Below are 22,885 nucleotides of genomic sequence, written 5' to 3' on the forward strand. Positions count from 1 at the left end.
TATAAGAAAAATTAAAAAATATGTAATAAAAATTAAAAAAAAATATGCAAGAAAATTTTAGCATATATTTTGAAAAGAGGGGAGGAGTGGTGGGCCCAAAAACGGCTGTGCCTAGGGCCTACGAAAGGTATAATCCGGCTCTGGTCATGTCGATACACGTTTGCCCCATTTAATTTTAAAGCAACACACGTGTAGTATATGACACTGGTTTTCAAAGAATCCTTTTTGGGAGATTGATGTTACACCCAAAACGTGATTACGTTTGTCAAAGTTCAAGTACCCCATCACTTGTTTCAAAATGTTTTTCCAGTTCCATGAATTCATCTGAAAGACTGACTTATTATGAGAAAGTTATTATGAAAATTATTGAAATGCAACATTTCTGATTTAAAGATCACTTATATTCATTTATTGTTAATTTAATAATTATTTTATGGATTTTTAACTGTTTAATCACTTATAATGTGTTATTTGTAGGAGATGCGTTAACTCCTCAATTGTTCATGCAGTAAAATTTTGCATGGCCTATCTAATGAAAAGATTTTTCCTTTTCATTGAATTTTGCTGGATTTAGTGTACATCCGAGGATAGCGTAAAATTTTGGTATGCTTTTTTTTTTTTGAAGTCTATTATTGTAGAAAATGATACAACATAGGCAGTAATTTAAAACAAATTGTTGTTATTTAAGATTTAGATATAGAATTTTTTTTTTTAATTCCTATTATTGTAGAAAAAGATACAACATAGACAGTAATTTAAAACAAATTATTGTTACTAGGATTTAGATCTTGGATTCTAGGATTTAGAAGAAAAATTTTCGTTTCAATTTCTAAAAATTTTACATTTCCTTTCCTTTAAAAAACAGACAGAGCTAAGAGAAAATATGTTATACTTATCCACCTTTTATCTGTGCCATTGCATAAATTTTTCCTGCTTTTGCACATTAGTTAGTCAGAGTTATCACACCCAGAATAAATTACTATTTTCAAATCTTATTAAAATACAATATCACAGGGCATTTTAAAAATTGCATAAAGAATTTGCAAACCTGAATTTATTTAAAAGACATGCTAAGAAATAATAATAAAATGCCTTGTTTGAGAGTAATATATGTTACATATTCTAATACCTCAGACAGTACGATAGATAAATAAAAATATAAAAAATATTTGAATAACAGTATCACTGAATTCATGCAAAGAGTTTTTTCAAGAATTAATATCCAACTACTCTGATAATACCTCCTTTTGGGTTTTCTTCATGTGATGATAATATAAACTGAAAACCTTGCTTTTGAAACTTGGAAGACCATGCATTCAAAATATCCCCAGATTTATCCTAAAAATGAAAAATTACCTCTTAATGAAAAAATACATTTGCATAAGAATAGAAAATAATGTATCATTCTTAAGAAACTAAGTTATGAAGATAAAAATAATATTAACACTTTGACTTACATGGAAATTTTACATTTTGATTAGCATTGAAATAGGAATAAAGCTGAATGTAAATGAAGCAAAAATATAACCTAAGAAAAGACAAGAATCATTTATTGTGGAAGATTCTTAAATATATATATAGTGTAGTTTGCCTGTTTTTTAAGCGTTATTTGTGCTTTGTTTACACTCTTCAGCTATATTCACCTACGGCACTGAGTAGGTGGTGGGAATTTTTTTGTTGAAGTTAAATACAATGAGTTTATTGCAAGTGTGGTAGCTGCAATTTTTTTTTTTTAATTCAGTGGTTGCTGGGTGAGGTTTTAATGATCTCTATTTAAATTTTTCTTCAACATAAAATCTATGAAAAATTTCAACTCCTCCCAAAAGTGGTCGTAAATGGAGGTGGTCGCTACATAGACGTGGTCTTTCTTTGAGGTTTAGCTGTATATATTTCCCCCCCCCCCTTAGAGATTTGGAATTCGAACCCTCAAAATAATAAGGGATAGCTGCTATCTAAAAAATAGGGTCTCAATAGTTAAGTTCAAAAGTTTGGACCCCTTATTGTTAATTTTACTTTTTGTGTATTTTATTATACCTTGAAAATTTTTTAAGTGAATCAAAACATTTTTATACACAATTATAAAATCTATTTATCCAAAGATAACTTATAACATTAAGCATTATTTTTTATTATTTTATTTAATAACAGTCAAGAAAATTTTGAATGGTTAGGTAAATTTTTTCTTACACCATTTCAAAGCCAATAATTTTACAAGGCCAAATACAAAAATTGAACAAAATTAATAGCTCCCGAGAAATAGAATTTTTAATATACAACTCATTTAAAGTTTAAAAACTCAAAAACTATTTGACAGATTTTGTTTAAATAGTTGTACAAATTAGAAACTATTTTATACCTAATGCAAATACATATATTTAAAATAATAATAATAAATTAATAATTGAAAAAAATTGAGGTTGTTGATAAAGCCTCAAAATATAGATATTTAAACTTATTTATTTCAAAATGATGCATCAATGAGCTAATTAAACTCACTCACTAATTAGCTGATTAATTAATTAGGTACTTCAAGAATTATTCATAGTAACTGTTGTCATAGAAACACATTGTTAAAAAAAACATCTAATGATAATAGCTAAAGTCCATACCCTTTCTTCGCAGAATAACATACATTTATGACTATTACCAATTTTTTTTTCAAAATATTCTTCCAAACTCCTTAAATATTTTTATGTTATAAATCATATTTATGATTACTTTTCTATTACAATTTTATTTAAAAATATTTTCAAGAAAGTATCTTTGTCAAAATTAAGACGATAAAATTGTATGTTATGTAAAAATCTTGCCCAACCTTATACAATAAAGAATGGTGCACATTATACTTTACAATAAATGTACAAAACAAAATAAATAATACACAAAATAAATGAAGAACATGGTTTCATAAATACGTTTAAAAAAAATTATGCAAAAAGAATAAACTAATACGAAATGCTTACACAGCTTCCATCATTAAAAACAGATATTTCAACATTTTTCAAAAAGTCTTGAATCAAAATAGAGTTAAAACAATCTTCAAGCCACTGATCTGCATTGTATACAGGTATGATAATAGACTGAAAGAAAATAAGTATGTTTTTAATTACATCAGTTAAAATATTGTACAGAATGCCCCAAAAATGTTAAAAATTTAAATCTTTCAACATTTTGACTTTTTTAACCATTTATATATAAAATAAGTATAGTTCAAAGATTCATCCAAAAAAAAAGGTTTCCACAGGGATATCCATGGCAAGTTTTAGCAAATTCTGAGGAGCAAACAACGAGAAATTAAAAAAAATAATTCTCAAAACAGGAACAACTCGAAGGGTAAACTCGTAGCTACCCACTGGCAGACCTCAACATATTTTAATAAAGCATTTTGCAGGTTATAAAATGCCTTTGACGATTATAAGTAGTATAAGTTTGGAGCTATAAGTAGTTTAAATATATAGTAAAAAAAATTAAGACATCGTAAAAATAATTTTAAGAAGAAACTTAAAAATCTATTGCAATTGAATTTGATGTAAGTAGAGAAAGAACTGCAAACATTCAAGTGACAGATTTTTTTCCATTTTTTGTCTTCTAGAAATTGACATTTTATAACATAAGAAGAAAGTTATTATATAGGTAACCCCTTTAAGTGCATTTCAGGTAGGGAGAGTAATTACAAAACAATAGTTTTTGCCAAAAGGATGAAAAACTATTTAATATCCAGGGGTCTGTCCAGGTCAAATTTACTACCGTTTAGCGGTACCTTCACAAATTCAATTAGCGGTACCTTCACAAATTCAACTTTAGGAAAAACGGTAGTTACACAAATTCAATTTTTGGAAAAACGGTAGCTTCACAAAATACTTTTTCTTAAAATTTCATTTTTGTATCCCTTAAGAAACGATAAATCCATATTTTTGTGTTGATTTTTTAATATAATTTTTAATTTTTCACAAATTATGTTTAAATTTTTACAAAATAGGTACCTCTCAGAAAAACCTAGACAGACCCCTGATATCTTTAATAAAACTATCCATAATTTATAAAAGTATGTTTATTACATTTTGTACAAATCAAAAATTTTTGACTTTAAATTTTTTTAGTGTTATACATGTAATTTTTTAAAAGAAAATTAGGGGGACCGTAATTACACTCATTTAATCACACTAATTTTTTTTAAGCTGAAATTAAGCTAATTGACCTTGGAACATACATTTTATTCAATTAGAGCCACCTATAGTATTTTGTTGGCCCCGTGGCGACACATAAAAGATAGAATATAGGCACCACACAAAATTTATTAGTCACCAATGGTGATCATATTTTATAAGCCCTACATACACATATATTTTACCTGCTGTGTATATTTCTACATTGATACCTTTTCGGACAAATTGCTAGTGTCAAAGCATCAAAAGTTTTTGTACAACTTGTAATGTTCAAAATAAAAAATGTTTGCCTGTGATGGCTACAAGTGGGTCCATTTCTATGATCCTTTTTCTTTAACATGTTACTGCCTGGCAGTTGCCAAGCTTTTGCACTGATACTAATGCAAAAACCTTCCCCATCTGGTCTTAAAATTCCTAATTTTCTTAAATTTTTTGAACCTAGTAACCTAATTTTTTTAAACCTACTACAAACCTTGAAATTTTTTGTTTTAAATCCAGATAAACTTTAGCTTTTCCTTACCAGAAATTAATTATATTTTTTCCTATATGTAGATTTACAAAATACAGTCAATTCGCTATAACTTGAAGTACGATAACTCGAATATTACTATAACTCGATTTTTTTATGAGGTCCCGACCCTTTCATCTTCAATTTATTGTTAATTATTCTCGATTACTCGAATTTTACTCCCTTTAACTCGATTTTTTTTGGATCTTATAAAGAAAGAAAAAAAACCTAGGAGCTGATATCTTGCCCCTTCCTTTGCAACACACACACAATGTCTTTCGCACTCTTCATGGAGAAGCTAAAGCTGTCCCTCTTGAAGTATGTGAACAGTGGTTAAATGAAACGTTACCAAATTTACTTCAAGGATACAGTTAAAATGATGTTTTCAATATTGATGAAATGGGTTTATTTTTTAAATGTCTTCCAAATAAGACTATGATGTTTAAGGATGAAAACTGCTCAGGGGGTAAAATGAGCAAGGAACGTTTGACTGTCCTAGTTGGAGGAAATGCGTCTGGGACAGAGAAATTGCCCTTACTTGTTATCGGAAAATACCAAAATCCCCGATGTTTCAAGAATGTAAAAACGTATCCTTTGGATTACAAGTCTAACAAAAAGTTCTGGATGACATTAGTTTTATTTGAAGACTACGTAAGAAAATTGGATCGGAAATTCTTCGCAAAAAAAAGAAAAGTGATACTCTTTATCGATAAATGCACAGCACATAGTGATCTACCTAATTTGAAAGCAGTAAACTTGCAGTTTCTCCAGCCAAACACAACAGCAAAGTTGCAGCCGATGGACCAGGGTATCATAAAGTGCTTCAAACAGTCTTATCGTAAATGACTGGTCAGAAAAATGATCTTAAATATTGTAAGCAATTAGAAGATTTGTAATTAATAAGCATTAATTAAATAATCCGACAGTATTTCGAAAGTCCAAAACCGAAGCTAACGGTAAGTCGAACTTCCGATATGTCGAAGTTTTTCGTCAGTCCTATCAGAATCGAGTTATCGCGAATTCACTGTATGTAGGTTTACAATCCATTTGGTGCTGAAGATCACAATGTGGAAATATCCCTAATTTTTCAACTTCACCTCCCCCCCCCCAAAAAAAAAACAATTTATTACACCAGGTTTTTTGGAGAAGCATACAGTGGTCAACTAAATAAAAGTAAATCCAAGTACAGCAAACAACTATACAGTGAGTTCCAGTTAATAGTTCCTCCAACATCTAAAGAATTCGTTCTTTATACAGTAGATTATTTATCTTTCCATGCATTTCATGGGTACAGTACATGCAGTAAAAAAATTGCCAAGTTTTGACCGCCTTCTGGGCAGTGGCCTGCTAGAAACTAAAAAAAAGAAAAGGAAAAATAAAAAAAAAAACATCACAGGGACTATATTGAAGAAAACTTGCAAGCAATATCAGGTGAATCTCTATACATTTTTTTAAATAAATAAATAAATTGTAATTTCTAAATTCCTTAAGCTCATTGCGATTGTAAGAACCGATATAGATATATCCCTACTCAATGGAAGAACTTGGAAACAAATGAGCATATTAAGAGTATTTATATCGTAATTAGTAAGAATTCGATAAAATGGCAAATAAATATGAAGGTATGGCTTCAACTATTAAGTTTGCTCAAAAGAGCAGAGAAGCCAGAAGTTTCGGACATGACAATGACTAGACAGTTTTTGATAGAACAAGTAATTGTGACCCAGAAGACAAGGGTTCAAACAGTTTAAAATTGATAATTAACATTAAGTATTATTACAATTTGGAAAGGACCTGCAATAGAATAGAAGCTGTCAAGTGCATCAAAAATAAGAAAACTGTATCAATATTTTCTGAAAAGTAATAAAAATTGAATCAAGTAAAAATAATTAACTGAACTGTTGGCAAGTAAATAAATAAAAAAAAAAAACTTAAAAACCTCCAGTCAAATTTTTGACTACAATTTTATTCAGCTTACCCAATATGCAAAACAAGTTTAATAATTTTCAATAATATTCAGAAAATAATAATCACCACTTCAATGTTTTTCTGCGTCATAGCGAAGGAAGAAATTTTGATAAGTCAGAATTTTCCACTAAGTAACAACTTTTATGAAATACGTATTTTAATCAACCCCCTTTAAATACACTGCACAAAAATCAGCAGCATGCCTTTTCATTTAATTACCGATAATAAGAAACCAAATGCTTAGATATAACTTGCTACAATTTCTAAAATATTAAAATGCTTCCCATCTACACGAGAGATTGTATACTATTCTTTATTTATTATTATAGTGTTTCAGAGTCTAAACATTATCACTTTAAAAATTTTAATCGAAACAACTCTCTTTTCCTGATAAAACATCATGTTGAAATGAAAGTTTATTATTTATTTAACTCTCTTATTTCATGGCAATACATGATAACTAACTGATAAAAACGCTTTGCTTTTACTGTGCGACATTTGTTTGTTAAAAGGTATGCAAATGTTTTCATTAATTAAAACCGAACTTTTAATTTCTCTTATTTTTGGATAAAATATAAATTTTATTAATCATAATAACACAAATAAGTTTCATAAATATTTAAAAAAATAAAAATCACAGTGGGGAGGAAACGTAGTAAATAGAATGTCAACAGAAGCGATAAATCCAAGAAACAAACAAACAAACCACATCACAGGACAAGTGGTGCGGAGGAATAGCAAGAGAGCGACACAAGAAGAGAATTGTGGGATTGTGCCTGCGTGTTACACTTGTATGTGGTGCTTCTAAATTAAATGTATTTTACATACTGTTAACGAACGATCAACCAAGCTAATACCGAATTTTTGTAAGTTTTAATACATATCAGGTAATATTTAATTCTTTTAAAGAATATGTCTTAAAATTGATGAATATTCATTCCCTAATTGTGGTTGATATAAATACTAGCTTTTGCGGCCATTGTGGATCGCTTAGGTTAGATCGATTGCTTGCATATTCACCGTGCTGTAAAATCTGTGCTAGATAATTTTTTTTAAAAACCTTCTGTTAATAGTATTCGTTTTTGACATTTTGTAAAGTAATCAATGTGATTATAATTTTTACTTAATGTGTGGATTATTATGTATTTGGCAGTATAAAGTAATTAAGTAATGCCAAGTTACCTATAGAAATTATATTTACCAACTTCGTTACTTTTAGCAGATTTTACAATAAAATAAAAAAAAATTTCGAATATTCATCAGTTTTCAGCACACTCTTAAACATATTAAATAACCACCTTCACAGTTTTATTTGATATAATTTTGCGGTGTAGATTCGGCTTAATAATATTGGTGTGGTGCCATATTTGGCGACAAAATTTGAGCGATAAGCTTACGCCAAAGTTAGTTGCCTTTGGCTACTCTTCTATTAAGTTGTACAATAACCAATAATTTTGAAAATTGGTTTATTTTAATGTCATCTGAATATTTAAATATTTTTTTTTTAAGTCAGAAAATTGGACTGATATATTAATGTTTTTTCATAGAAATATTAATTTTGTTCAAAATCATATAATAATAAAAAAATAGGTTTAATTTAATGTCATCTGAATATTTAAATTTTTTTTTTAAGTAAGAAAATTGAACTGTTAAATTAATGTTTTTTCCTGGAAATATTAGTTTTGTTCAAAATCATATAATAATAATAAAATAACTAAGCTGTAAAACTAAAATAAGCTGAAAAAAGTTATTTTTAGTGTTAATGAAAAATTTCCAACTAAATTTAAACATAAGTTAAAAATAATGTGCACAATTTCAGAACTGAATTTTATAAAACATTTAATTCTATCAAAATTTAATAATTATTTCAAGTCAAAGCTACAAATGCCATAATGATGTTTAATAATAACAATCTTTATGATTTGCACGTATGAAAGATATTTATTCTTTTTCAAGTATTGCAAGTTCTTATTTAGGATTATAAAGTGAAATAATTAGAAAATTTTTCACTAATCTTTCCAAAGTTATAAAACACAAATTTAATTTAATTAAATTTAATTTAATAAACTATTACTATTTCAATATATTTTGATTTCTATTATAACACATATGCTCACTTATTCACAAATTGTGTAAAATCAAATTAATTTTTTTGTTAAATAAACTTGTAAAGCTAAAATTTTAATCCAGAAAGGAATTTTGTTCATAGGGAATATTAGGCTCTGAGAATTTTCTGCACTCTTGTTTATATGTATAATGCATATTTCCAATATTAGTGAACTAATGTTAATGTATAATTAGTTCACTTATTTGTGAACTCATTATAATTTATAAATAATATAAATGTTTGTTTTAACTAGTTAAAAATTTATTTTAATCAATCAATTCAAGAGTTTAATTAAATTACTATTAATAGCTAGTTATTAAAACAAATTTTATGTAGTTTATCATACAAAAAGGATACTTTTTTATTGTATTATATATATTGTATTATATTTGATTATATATTAGTTTTACTAATTTTTATAAAAATGAATAATTTATTGAATAATGCAGGGATGAAAGATGAAAAAAGTTTCAAGAGAATGAAATTTAAGCTTTCTTGACCTTTTAGTATAGATATGTAAATCAATTTTAACAGAAAAACCTCGAAGCTTCTCTGAGGCTTTAACGTTATCCATTCACTTATTTAATTTTTGGAGTAAAAGTCATCTCCTAATGAGAAGAAACGAAAAATCGCTAAATAATAACAAAAGTTATTCACGACTCCACCTTCTTGAAGTGTAACTGCTTCGACCTAAATGTAGCAACTAATTAGGGACGAAGGGAGTAATAGTAGGCAATTAGTCAAATTTTCATTTTATGATGTAGCTAAGTTGATTGTTAATCAATCTTAAAGCCAAAATGTAAATGTGACTTTAATTTACAACTGAATCGTCGCTAATGAAAAGGGATTTAATTTTGGAATTCACATGTTCTAATAACATAGTATTAAAGCTATTGGCTGTGAAACCACTTAAAAATGGCTGAAAGAGCCATCAATAATTGATTGCCCGATTTATTAAGATGTGTTAAAATATGTTATTCTTCTGCTTAAAACTTAAGAAACATCTTCATTACCTTTTTTGAAGACATGATGCGTAAATGAATTATTTAGCACAACAGAAATGTTCTCAAAGCATCACTCAACCTTTTTTCAGTTACGCTTTTTGGTGTCATCAGTATACTTAATTGCAGAGTGCATCGGGTAAAAGCCAATACATAATCACTCGCAAACCACTCAAAAAAGTAAAGATTGATCATGTGACGTCAAACATTGGAATGCAAATTCAAGCATTAAGAGACGTCAGCAGGAAACGCAAGGGCAAGTTTTGCCATCTGAAATTGAAAACGCCGCTCTTCACCGGAGTGCAAAATCAAGCGCTCACGAACGGTGTGAGAAAGCAGAAATGTAGTTGCATGATGTCAATGGGAAAAAGGGGTGTCAAATTTTAACTGTTGTTGAACATATGACCCAATTTTTGGGTTCACAACAACTACTGTGCAACTCTGTTACCTTGTAATTCTGAACCCAATCCAGAAGTTAAAAGAACACCTGGATCAAGGTATTGAAAGAAATGTGCCATTATTTTTATGGTACTAACCCGCATTTGCATTACATAGAGAGGAGAATCTTGGTTAACTCGGTACCCACGGTTAGCCTAACATCAAGGGGACTCTAACCCATGATCCATCTACCATTGAGGTTATTTTACGACAGCGCTGTGGTCGATGTGAGCCAGGTGAGGAATTCGTATCGACCAGCCATCGCTGGGATTCGAGCCTGGTTTACTTCATTGGAAGGCAAACTTTTTATCCCCTGAGCCACCTTGTCTCAGGGTGTCAAATTGAAATAAGGTAGCAAATGATAGTCATTTTTTTTGGTGGCAACTTAATTTTTTTAGTCATCACGTGGCGACTGCTCATCTTGTCCTTTTATTAGAGAGCAAAATTCAGTAGCAGTTACTAAAATATATGAAATAAGTATGGTAAAAAATTAAATTATGTTATATGAAATTATTGACTAATAAATGTTGAAATTATAGGCTCTCGTTTCGTTCATGACCATTAAAACATTTATATCCTGAATATAATGCTTTTCGGTCTTAAAAATCAGTGATCTTTCTCTGCTCTTAGGCTCATACATGCTAACAGAAACATTTGCAATTTATATATTCGGAAAAAATATATAATCTTGATGCAATTTAATCTGCTATCAATTATCTTAAACGTTTTAGTCACATAAAACAAAATATAAGTCTGTAATATTTGATTGAAAATATCAGGCATTGAATATATATATTTTTGAAAATTTACTTCAATGTAACCTATTGAAATTGAATGATTAAAGATTATCTCATTGCCTGTTGTTGCTTGTCGTCTCGTTGTCGAACAGCCGGCCGAATTTTCGGATTTACGATTACCAAACTCCATTTACGTTACATGGAGTGTAAAACCGCGAAAACCTCCCTCGGTTAGCCTGATGGCAAGGGGACTCTGGCCCATGATTTGCTGCCACTGAGGATATCTTATGTCAGCACCGTGGTCAGTGCAAGCCGGGTGCAGAATTGAAATCTGCCTGTCATCGCTGGGATTCAAACCTGGTTCTCCTTATTGGTAGGCGAGTGCTCTATCCCCTGAGCCTCCACGACTTCTCTTACATTACTTACCACATAAGGGTGCTACTAGAACAACCCTATATTTCATCAGTTGAGTTTATTATATACAAGACAAAATTAATGGTTGCCATTTCACCACCTCTTTTTTTAAAATCAAAAATGTATCCCATGTTAATTTTATTATTTTTTAATAAACTATTATACTTAATATTCTGAAAATTATTTTATTTCACGCTTGTTTCTTAAAATATTTTGTTATAGAAATGTTTTCAGAAATATATCGTAAGAAGTACTTCACTTTATTGATATAATTTTTTTTATCATTTAACATAAGTGGCTATTGTTAAGAATGCTACAAATTTCCTGCAACAAAATTTTCTAATTTTGCCCTATGCTGTTACAGCTTATATATTTTTCATCTATGGAGTGTAACATCTTGTACACAAAACATCATACACTATATCCCTTGAAATTTTCCTAAAGAGATTTTAAATCCTTTTTTTTAATCAGTTTCTTATGACCTTCTATTTTGATAATGTTCTTAGATTTGATGAATGTTTTATCAGTGCATTGTGAACAATGATAATAGATTTTATCTTGTGATTTCTTCCACATGAAGTGCTCCATATTCTGTCTGGAGCCATTTACAAAAACTGATGTTATGTAGCAAATTCTCTGAACTTGCCATTTCCGACGCAATGCTCTCTTTTTAAAGTAAAGCGTTTTCACTTTCAAGTGATGTAAGTAACTTAACAGTTTTTTGTCTAAGGGGATATCAAACCTTTTATTTTTACTTACAGTTAGTCACAAAACAGGGCTTGCAAGAAAAAAATTTCGAAAATTTTATGTATTAAAAAATTATTTTAATACATTACATTTTCACTTTAAATGTAAAACTTAATCTCACAAATATGTAGTTGTAATTCCAAAAAAGAAAAAAAATTGCTGGCATGTTATCTGTTGTCTTTATTTTTGTAGATTTTGGAAAAAATGCTGGAAGTTAAGTGCGCAAAATGAAAAACTGACCTTCCTTAGTAACTTTTGATCTAATGATCGGATCTTCACGTTCTAAGACTCAATCTTACTGGTTCCAGGGGGTGACCTCAGATATGTTAATTAATTAGTGTAGACGATATTTTAAGTTACGAAATCAGACACAAAAACGTTCTTTCTCTGAATAAACATACCTTTTTTTCCCCGACGGGAGCGGATTTCTGACCCGCACTCATCGGAATATAGGGGTAGGCGCAATCTAGGAAATATGGTTCCAATAGTTTGGTCAGCTCTCCTGACCAAACTATTAACGGTCTAAAGTTTGGACCCCTTAATGTTAATTTTACTTAGTGCGTATTTCATCATATCTCAAAAACTATTCAGGCGAATCGAAAATTTTGGGCACATTTAAAAATTTGTTTATCCAAAGATAACTCCGTGTAAAATATGCCTTTTACTAAATATTTGTTAGAATTTTTTTTTAATAATAATAGAAAAAAATTTTGAATTGCATAGTATACAATTTTTTACATCACTTTAAAAAAAGCAATTTTAAATGGCAATATGCAAAATTTGCGCGAAATCGTCTAATAGTTCCTGAGAAATTGGATTTCATAAATACGACTTTTTCAAAATTCGGTTTCTCAGAAACTATTCGACCGATTTCGCTCAAATTTTGTATTTTGCCATTAAAAATTTCATTCTTCAGCATGATGAAAAATGTTGTATACCTTACGCTAATGTTTTGACAATTGTTAAATAAAAATAATGAATATTTACTAAAAGTTATATTTTGCATGGAATTATGTTTGATTAAATGAATTTTATAATGGTGCACAAAAATGTTTCAATTCGCTTAAAAAGATTTCGAGATATGGTGAAATATGCTTAACATTACAATTAACATTAAGATGTCCAAGCTTTTGACCTTTTTCCTGACCAAATTTTTAGGACAATCTTTACCAGATTGCGTTTTCCCCTTATGTTTCGGGGGTCAGAAATCCAAATACGTCGGGACAAATAAGGTATGTTTATTCAGAGAAAATGCGTTTCTGTGTCTGATTTCGTAACTTAAAATATCACAATTATATCCTCAGAGAAGAGGGCTTTCTAATATTGTATTAATATAGCCAAAGCAAAATATGTCCATGCAATAGTGTGAGGATCACTAAAAAAACCGAATGAAAAGAAAACAAATCAGGCAGTATGTATATTTTATCTATGTATTACCGTGCGTTCAAATGATTTTTTTTAAAAAATTAAACTTATTTAATTTGAGATATTAATTTTTTATTTGCTCCTTCTAATTCCTCATCAGTAACTAAGTGTTCGTTTCAGGCACGCAACTGAATAAATACTGAAATTACATCATAGTTTTCATGTTTATTACTACTTATAAAATTCACAAATTTTTATTAGTTATTTATTTCTTCATTGTCAGCTCCCCGTTTAATAATAGTATTCTTGTTATTTCCTTATTTTTTTTACTTTTTATTATTTCTTTTTGAAGTTCGTTGAATGCTATTGCCTGAATTTTAAAAACTGTAACTTTTGTGCAAAAAAGCTTTTGATAGGTTTAGAGAATTGTTTTCTTAGAAATAATATATTTTTTTCTTCTTTCTAATTTTAATATTTAAAATATAACTTAATTGACTCAAGCAGTATGTATGTTTAGTGTGAATTCCTAGAATTAATTCTAACAAAATGAAATATTTATAATTAGGACATGTGTTAACTCACCTTTTTTTAAAGCAAAATAATTTTTAAAATATCGTGATTTATCAACATATTTCATCATTTTTAAACTTATAGTGATTTTTTTTTATGCCTAAATAAAAATTGTAGAAATCTAAAATAAAAAATAGTGGACTTAAATATGGTAATTTTAAGTGTGGACATAAAGCTAGTGTTGTAGTGAGTGAAGATGAAAATTTTAGTTTTCTCGATGTTTTAATTTATGAATGGTATTGAATAAAAGCAAGGAATTTTCATAAGGTTATGTTTTTAAATTACGGTTTAATGTAAAAAGGGCAACCATTTTCAAATAATTTTTTTTTTTTTAACAGATTAGCATCTAATACTTCACGTTTATTCCTTGAAAAATTTACTTTTTGAAATTATTCAACTCTTAAAAGGTCGGAAGTTTGATTTAAGTAACCTTTTAGACATTTCTCTGGTAAATAAATATATTTGAGTCTTATTTCAGGACTAACCTCTCTGTGCGAAAACGCACTTTAAAAGTATTTAAATTTATTATTTCATGGAATGGCGAAAAATAATTAAGTGCAAAATATTTTTATAAGTTAACTTTCTTCTGAGTTTCATAAAAGTAAAATCGCATTTTCTGCCTTATTATTTAAAGCTCTTCTGGGAGGGGGGTTAAAAATGTTTGCCATAATATGGTTTCTTATTTTCCCATTTAGTTTGAGTTATTTTTTAAAGTGTTATTAGTTGTGCACATTGTTTAAATAACATGGCGTCTCTCCGTTGATAATAGTGTTGACAGGTTACGAGATGCGCCCTGATCAAAAAAGTGTCGATATCGAACCCCCGCCTTCTCGTATTGTCAATTAGGGAGAAGGGGGAGGGAGGAGCATATTGAACGAACTCTGGGAAAGTCGATTCGCTTTAGAATACATCCTCCCCAGCCATAGCGAACGAGTAAAGAAGGTCGGTTCGGTCGTCTTCCTCTCGCTGGTTACCTCTGTATCACGTGACGTTTAACGTCAATGCGCACTGCCTACCAGAGCACCTACCCGATCAACAACAGTTTTGAGCAACACTTCTCCTATCTTTACTTTTTTTTTCTCAATTCTGTGTCGCCATTTGGCTCTTTTATCGCCCAAAATTGGAATTTTGTTGATACTTTTGAAGGGAAAAAATAATTATTTTAATTTTTTTATTAATTCCCCGTGAATACCAAAATTATTCAATTTAGTTTGTTCAATTATGCCGTCGTTTAAATTACATTCATGATTTAAAAAATTTTACCTTCCGCGAAATATTTGAGGAGGCTCTAAAAACATGCACTGAATTGGTACAGATAAATGAATAATTGATTTTTTAAAAAGATAATTGAATGCAAATGATAATTGAACTTTTTGCGTGCTCGCGAATAAGGTGGTCATTATTTATTTTGGTTAAATTTGTTTTATTCATAAAGAAAAACTAAAAGTTTTAAAATTTAATAAGTATATACTCAAGATTAAAATGTGATGGAGTCCACTGGGCAGGTCTGAAACTTTATAAGCGTCAAGGCGTGTAAATCATTTTATTAAATCCTGTTTTTAGAAAGATTAAAATATCCATGACTGCTAAAATAGTTTTTCTAGTTATAACACATAGAGGTATTTATATCGAGAAAATAGTGATGAATTGTTTATAATTTCGGATAGTAAAGGTTTATTTTACTCCTCGAGAGGAACTGCTGTAAGTGAAATGGTTTTTTACGGCTAGTTTTTTTTTCCGTCCTACTTTTAGCCCTGTGACAAGCTGATAATACTGATAAAATTATTTTTTAATTTTCCTTATTTACCCTTAACTGTCAGAAAATTCTAAATCTACCCTTGTTCTTGACCCCCCCCCTCTAGCGCCAAAGGCATTCTACTGTCCTTTCGTTAAAAAAATTTTTAATTTGCGTTTTCTCTTACAAAATTTTTTATTGATTTTATACAATCTCATTAGAGAACTAAATTTATATCCTCTTTTGGCCTCCTTGTTCAGGAAGCTAATCATAATACCTTTTATATGTAGGATGTTTGACGAACTGAGGATTCTATGGAAATTTGTTCCAAATATCGATATTCACAAGATTTATTTTAGGAGAAGTTAGGGTTCTTCACAAAATAGTTTATTTTAAAAATGGTCCCTTAACAATATTTTTCATTTTGAAAATGGAGCCTACTTAAATATATATATTTTATGAAAGTAAATTATTTGTTCTCTAAAGTAAAGCTAATTTTTCTGGGGAAAATATAATTTGTTTTTAAATTAAGATGCTTACAAGTTTACGTCAAAATCGTACACGATCTTTTTATTATTTTTCAATGATTCAAATTATTATTACTAGTAGTATTTTAAAATCTTCTTATATTTTAGGTCTTCTCTGTATATTTATATATGTACTAATCATTTGCTAAATTTTATTTCAATACATTTAGTAGTTTTAGAATTTGCACTGAGAAAACAGGAAATGAAAATTCAAAAAAAAAAAAAAAAAAAAAAAAAAAAAAAAAAAAAAAAAAAAAAANAAAAAAAGAAGAAGAAAAAAAGAAAAGAAAACTTACAATTTTGGTTTTCTAGTATTTAAATGTGTTTATTTATATAGATTCTGAAACACATTCATAACAATTATAAAATTTGTTTTTGAAAATTTAGGCAATACACGGTGTGCTTAATAGATTAACTGTAACTGTGCTTAGCATTAAAATTTTTAAAGTTAAAATTATTTTTAAAAAAAAATTACATCATTGAAGTTAACTCTTAACATTGTAGCAAAATTACTAGCATTTGAAACGAAGTGCAAAATGGAACCGTTAAGAAATGTTCGGACTTAGCAGGCAACGATGTCGAACGGCGGTGCTGTTTATGAGGCGTGTCATTTTTGTTGTTCTTCTGTCGTTGCACTTTGCTTTTTACCAACTCCATCAGAGCATGAATGGTAAACACTTTGAATTTTAGGGCTCCCAACTAAGCTCACTTGTGACGTCATAGTTAATTTCAATCGGCCTTTTATGTTAAAAAAGTTGGATGCGTAGAAATGCATGTAAACACACCAAATGCATTGACCCTTTATGTTGTCCCTGATCATTTCAGCTATTTATTTTTGGTTTGAATTAATTGATATCTTGACGTATTGAATAAATATTAATTCTAATGTATTTTCTTCTTTTTTTATTTGCATTAATGTGCGTTATTAGAGATCAGATCGTCATATGGGAAAAATACTTTTTTTTTTGCTCTTAGGTTCAATAAGTGTTTTTTGCGAATAATCGTCACGCTTTATCTATCGATAGTTCATTCAGTACTCGCTGTTAGTGAAAATAGAACACAAATATTAATATCAATTGTGTTGTTTCCCTCGACATTTTGGGGGTTAGGGAGTAATGAAAAATTTTCTTAACGCTTTTACGAATCATTTCTAATAATTTTTTTTTTTTTAAAAAAAAAGGAAAGAAAGAAAAAACTTCAATCAAAGCATAGTAATTTTTTAATGTTGTCTGCAACCTTAGTTTATTGAATTATATATTATAAATTATCAAACATTTCTGTGCTGTTAATGCAAAGGGATCCACAATAGGGTTGCATGATATGCTAGAAGTAACTGTTAGTGAAGTTTTATGTTTTTTTTTTTATCTAAGTATAATCTAATAATTTAAATTTGTCAGGGATTATATTTTCAATTGAAAGAATTTTTTTTTTTTTTTAAATCTTATGACAATAAATATCTTTTCTAATTCTTCTGTTAATTCTCAATTCATAAATATGTCTGTAAATTCCTCAATCTTATTTTCAGAGGATTGGAAATGAAAATCAAAATGTAGGTTGTCCTGGTTGATATCTAAATTGTAATCATTATATTAAAGGGTCATTTTAGGAGAAATTTAGATTCTGTAACGGACTCAATATTTTCTTATCGTTTAAACGAACTCTTGGCAAAGTATTTTATTAGGATACTTTTTTATTACGGTAAAACTTAGTATTAACCCTTTGCAAAATATTTTATAGTAAAAATGTGCCCACCGGGATGAATTTTATAGTAAAAACTGACACTTTACAAATTTTATTGAGAAAACGGATCCTTGTCAAAACTTTTCTTTTGAAAATCACAGTCAATGACGCTATTAATTCTTAATTTTAAAACTTAAACTTTATGAAAAACATGATTTTTTCCCCTCTCTCACTATAACAGAACCCTTTTTTCACATGTTCTTAAAATTATGAGTTAATTTCTCTTAGAAACTGGCCTCTTATAGTTTTCGTGATTTTTCTCTAAATCAGAACCCTATTCTCACAAAATTGTAGAGATTTTTCATAATTTCTCAGAAGAATCAGAATAACTTCTGTTATTTGTAAGCGGGTGGGTGACACTTCGATCAGTCTGCATAGGGATCGAGGGTGCTCGGTATCAGTCCTGTTCTACCGTCAAGTGTTCGACTTCGCGGGCAGGTCGTTGCGCTACGAAAGCTGCAGAGGATCGAAATTGCGATGGCATGTCTTCGGATCACTCTCGGGGATGTGCCCCAGACCGTCGAATAGCCCATTGTGCAGCTCTAGTGCAACGTAAATAAAGTACCTACCTCTACCATGAAAAATGTCTTTACCTAATTAGATATTTTTTACTCATTTTATTTTTTTCACTTTGTAATTTAAAAGGTGGCATAGCTGCCAAATCTTATTACATTTTGCCAGTTTTGTCTAATAGTTTAATAGAAAAAATTTCCTGGTTTTTGTATGCTTCAAAAAATTTTCTACAATTCAGAAAATGAAGCGGAAAAAAAAAAATCCCCTACAAAATGTTTTTCACTCGCGTTATAAAACGATATCTAGCAATATATATAAATGTCAAGAAATAGAAAATTTAAGAGCTATTCTTTGGAAACAATTAAAATGCTTGCTGGCTGATTGCAATTCGCTACGTCTCTACTTAGCAAATTTAAGTCGGTCAAGTTGATAAAATAGATAAAAATTGAAAGGGGAAAAAAACCGTATTCTTATCTCACGAATTGAAGAAATGTTTGTGTTCGAATTATTTTGTTTGAAAACAAGTCAGAGAAGAGTTTAAAAAAGATGCTTACCGATTACTGTTTTTTTAACTAATCCTTTTCTAGCGTTGTTTAACTGAAGCAATAAACTAAAATGTTGGGAATACTGTTATTTATTGCTGAGAAGTTATAGTGAGTTTTCGAAAATGTAAAATTTTCGTCAACTATTTACCTATAAATTTTAAGAATTTCTGAAAAGGCGGTTCTGTTTCTATAACCTTTTGTATTGGAAGCACTACAAAAAACGGCGTTGCGTCCAGTCATTATTTTAATGGTTTTGTTTTCGTAAATGTTTGAAAATAAGATTCTATTTTCAAATTAAAATTATGAAAAAAAAATTATGAATTAATCTCATCATCGCAAAAATTTTTCAATAAAAAATTTGTAAATGATTTGCTTTTAAGATGAAGTGTGGCAATTTATTCACAGAACAATTATAAATTTTATTTATGCAACTCCATGATATCTTATTTTTTTTTGAACTGGATTGTGAGGTCCACACATTGAGATTGACAAGTTGTGCAGCCTGTGTTGTTAAACAATAAAACGTCTTTCAATCATAAAAGCAGTGATTCTCAACCTTTTTTTGTGGCGGCACACTTAACGATTTCGAAATTTGATGGCACACAATGAGAAAAATTAGTTTGAAAGTTGTCTATAACACACTGTGTTAAGTAGTTTGTGATAATAATTTTGAATGTGAAATAAAATTATATTTACTACAAAAGCACGTTTATTAAGTATTAAGAGATTAATTATTTCTTTCGACTAATTTTTGATTAGTTAGTAAGAGTTATTTTTTTGTTTTTGCTAGTTATTAATTGTTAGCTTGTTTTCTGTAGCTATTAACTGTTAGTTTTTTTCATATATTTTTATTTCATAAAAATTACAGTTTATATAACATAGTGAAAATTTTATTTTTGGTTAGTTTGGAACAGGCCATCTGTTCTCTTTTCCCCTTTTTCAAAAATTTAATATTTTAGATAATTAAAAAGGCTATTCTTTTGAAGCATTCGGTAATCACTAACTACAAGGTTTCTTTTCTACAACAAGGAAAATTTTTTAGAAACAAGCGTGAAATGGAGTATAATTTTCAGAAAACTACAAAAATAAACATAGTAGTAGTTCCTTTTTATTAAAATAATAAAATGCGCATGTGGTGTATTTTCGACGAAAAGAATGGCCTGAGCTGACATTTTTTTAACGACGTTAATTTTGACCTATTATATATGCATAGCTGCCAACTCTACTGGTTTAATAAAAATTCTGGTTTTTGTGAATTTTAGAAAATTTCCTAAAATTGAGTAAGTTTCCTAAAAAAATCCCTTTTGAAATAGAATATTTGGGCAGATTATTGCTTGCTTGAATACTTTAAGAAGCGAGCTTCATTTATAAAAAATCAGTTTAAAACTTTCCTTTTGTTCTAAAATATTTAGTTTATTTTTATTTTCCTTTTTAAATTAATAAGTCTTTAAACTATCTTTTAATTAGATGCCTATTATCATTCAAAATTATGAGTAAACATAATACATAACATTCCAAGTTCATTTAATGTCAATCATAATTGGAAAATATTGCAGTCTTTCGATGACTAAAAATCCCTTAAATACCCTATATGTAAAATATTTACTACATTATGCAACAATTATCAGGAAATTTATATTATTTTGTAAAATCTACTGGATTTTTTCCTATCCATGCTGGCAGATCTGTATTTAACTTGCTAGTTATTTTATTTAATCGATATTTTTTGACAAAATAATTAACGCATTATAATTTTTTGCTTTTATTTTTTAATCCGAGCACAGTTGCAATACGCGTGTTCCACGTAATATATTAACTTGAATGAATATTTAACATTAGTCCTCTCGTTGTGAAGGCGGTTCAATCTGTCAACGATGTTGGCGAAGTCTGAAACAACCTACGTGGCGAGTGTCTCGAAAAATGTTTTAGCAACCCTATCGCCGCCGCGTTGAAGGGGGACTACAGCATTTATCGAGCGCTGAGCGAAAATCGTAATACTATGTGGGATTTTGCGTCAATATTTTTGCAAGGTACAGTTGTACTTATAGATCAGCGCTTCATAACTCTTTCAAACCCATTTGAGCTTAATGTGATACGGTATTAACTCCGTTTTTTTCATAGGGATCGCTTAAAAATATGTAAATAAAACGCTCTCGTGTCTGTGTTTTTTGCCAGCATTTTTGGAAGCTATTGATAAGGTAAGTCCATTTTTCCCAGACTTAAGGGAGGGTGGGATTATGTTTTCGTTAGCTTTGCCAGTTATGGAGGTAATGTAACCTAGTAAATCCCTAGCATTTTCGTTGTCGATACCCGTGTCGCAATTTCTTTGCCTCAGATTTTTGTCTCTCTAGATGTTTATATGTAACTCAGTTCGAACCGAACTGCTACTTTTGGCTGCCATCTCTGCTTCATCGCTCAACATTAGGAACTACTTTTTCTACCTCTACGGCAGCTGGGGGGGAAGCTTTTTTTTATTATTTTTTTCTGTTCGATCTGTTGTTACTCTGAGCAAATAAGATTATAATTTTTTTTTTATAAAATATTATTTATAGGTCTCCTCTTAAATTTTCTTTACTTTTTTGTATAAAACTTTTTTTTTATAAAAAGACTTATAAAAAATTGATTATTTTAGGAGAGAATGACATGTTAAATTTGACTTAAACTATTAATTATTCAAATGGATCTAAAAAAAAAGTGAAAAATATGGAATTTAATAGTTCCATATTTATCTTTTTACATTTTTTTTCTAAATTGTAAAGTGTTTGACTTAAAATAGTTCTTTGTTATCAGTTTTCATGCAAAGAAACTATTATTTATTTTAATAAGTAGATATAATAAAAAAGTGAAAATAAAGAATTTAGCAATTCCAAGGCCCGCGTTAAGCATTCGCCACCTCGCCAAATGCGATTAAATCGTAAATTTGGCGAATGATTTTTTCCACTGGAAAGAAAAATATATATCTTAACTCGATCCTCCAAATTAATTTTTCTAAACAACACAGTATTTTTTATTCGATTACAGTAATTTTCGGTTGGTGCGCCACATAACCAATTCGAGTAAAAATAATATAAACCTGAAACAAACTGCTGTAAAATAGTTTTCTATGAGAAAAAAACCAATCATAAAAAATTGTGAAGATTTGCATTTGACAAAGACTTGAAAATTGGCGAATACTTTTGATATTTGGCTAATTTACAGGCTAATAATTTGAAATCCTTTTCTCAGGCCCTGCAGCTCTTATATTTATTTCTTCACATTTTTTTGAGAAGATATCCCTATTGAGATCTACAGCAGAATAATTGCCTAGTCTTAGCAACTTTTGGGCTACGACCTGCTAGAAATTATTCATTCAATGAAATTAAAATCCATTTAGGGCCTTGCAATTGTACCCCATTGGTGCTACGTATTACAGTACAAAAATATCCACATATTTTTTAAAAATGGGGTATTTCCTTATCATAATCTGATGTGCCAATTACAATCACTGAAAGTTTTAAATTTGCAGATTTTTTTTATAAAACGTTTTTTATTAAAAAAAAAAATCACAGTTGATTTAAATCAGGTCAACTTTGATCTTATGAATTTTGTACTAATAGTTCTAAATTTACTGAAAAATTATTGAAAAGCTTTTCAGTGTGTGTTTCAATGTGAAAATATCTTTCTTGACTGTTTTTTTCTCTTTAGATATTTAAGTTGGGAAAGTGCAATTTCGTAATCTTAAAGAACAAGTAAGAGGCAGCTTTTTGTAAGAAGATATTTTCTGTAAGCTTAACTCTTAACAAGTAAGTTCATTTTAAAACCATA

General features: G+C 29.1%; 2 protein-coding genes across 4 annotated transcripts in view; one reads left to right on the top strand and one right to left on the bottom strand.

The window, feature by feature from the left end:
* The window catches only part of LOC107455569 (queuosine-tRNA galactosyltransferase), a 27,594-nt gene extending 20,271 nt beyond the window's left edge, over positions 1-7,323 (bottom strand). For 2 of the 3 annotated variants that reach the window (XM_071185998.1, XM_043042606.2), the window contains exons 1-3: positions 6,709-7,130; positions 2,964-3,080; positions 1,242-1,338 (exon numbers count right to left, since the gene is read on the bottom strand). In XM_071185998.1, coding sequence (XP_071042099.1) covers positions 1,242-1,338; positions 2,964-3,080; positions 6,709-6,732 — 238 coding nt within the window. In that variant the 5' untranslated portion in view covers positions 6,733-7,130. Of the gene's footprint in view, positions 1-1,241; positions 1,339-2,963; positions 3,081-6,708 lie in introns of all 3 variants that reach the window. The other variant, XM_021146287.3, reaches the window with a different exon arrangement.
* A 17-nt stretch (positions 7,324-7,340) lies between these two features.
* The window catches only part of LOC107455568 (protein Gawky), a gene marked incomplete in the record, with an annotated part of 49,839 nt that continues 34,294 nt past the window's right edge, over positions 7,341-22,885 (top strand). Inside the window, 2 exon segments of the mRNA XM_043042604.2 lie at positions 7,341-7,508; positions 22,766-22,863.

Source organism: Parasteatoda tepidariorum, chromosome 9 (genome assembly GCF_043381705.1).
Source record: "Parasteatoda tepidariorum isolate YZ-2023 chromosome 9, CAS_Ptep_4.0, whole genome shotgun sequence".
Lineage (NCBI taxonomy): Eukaryota > Metazoa > Arthropoda > Arachnida > Araneae > Theridiidae > Parasteatoda > Parasteatoda tepidariorum.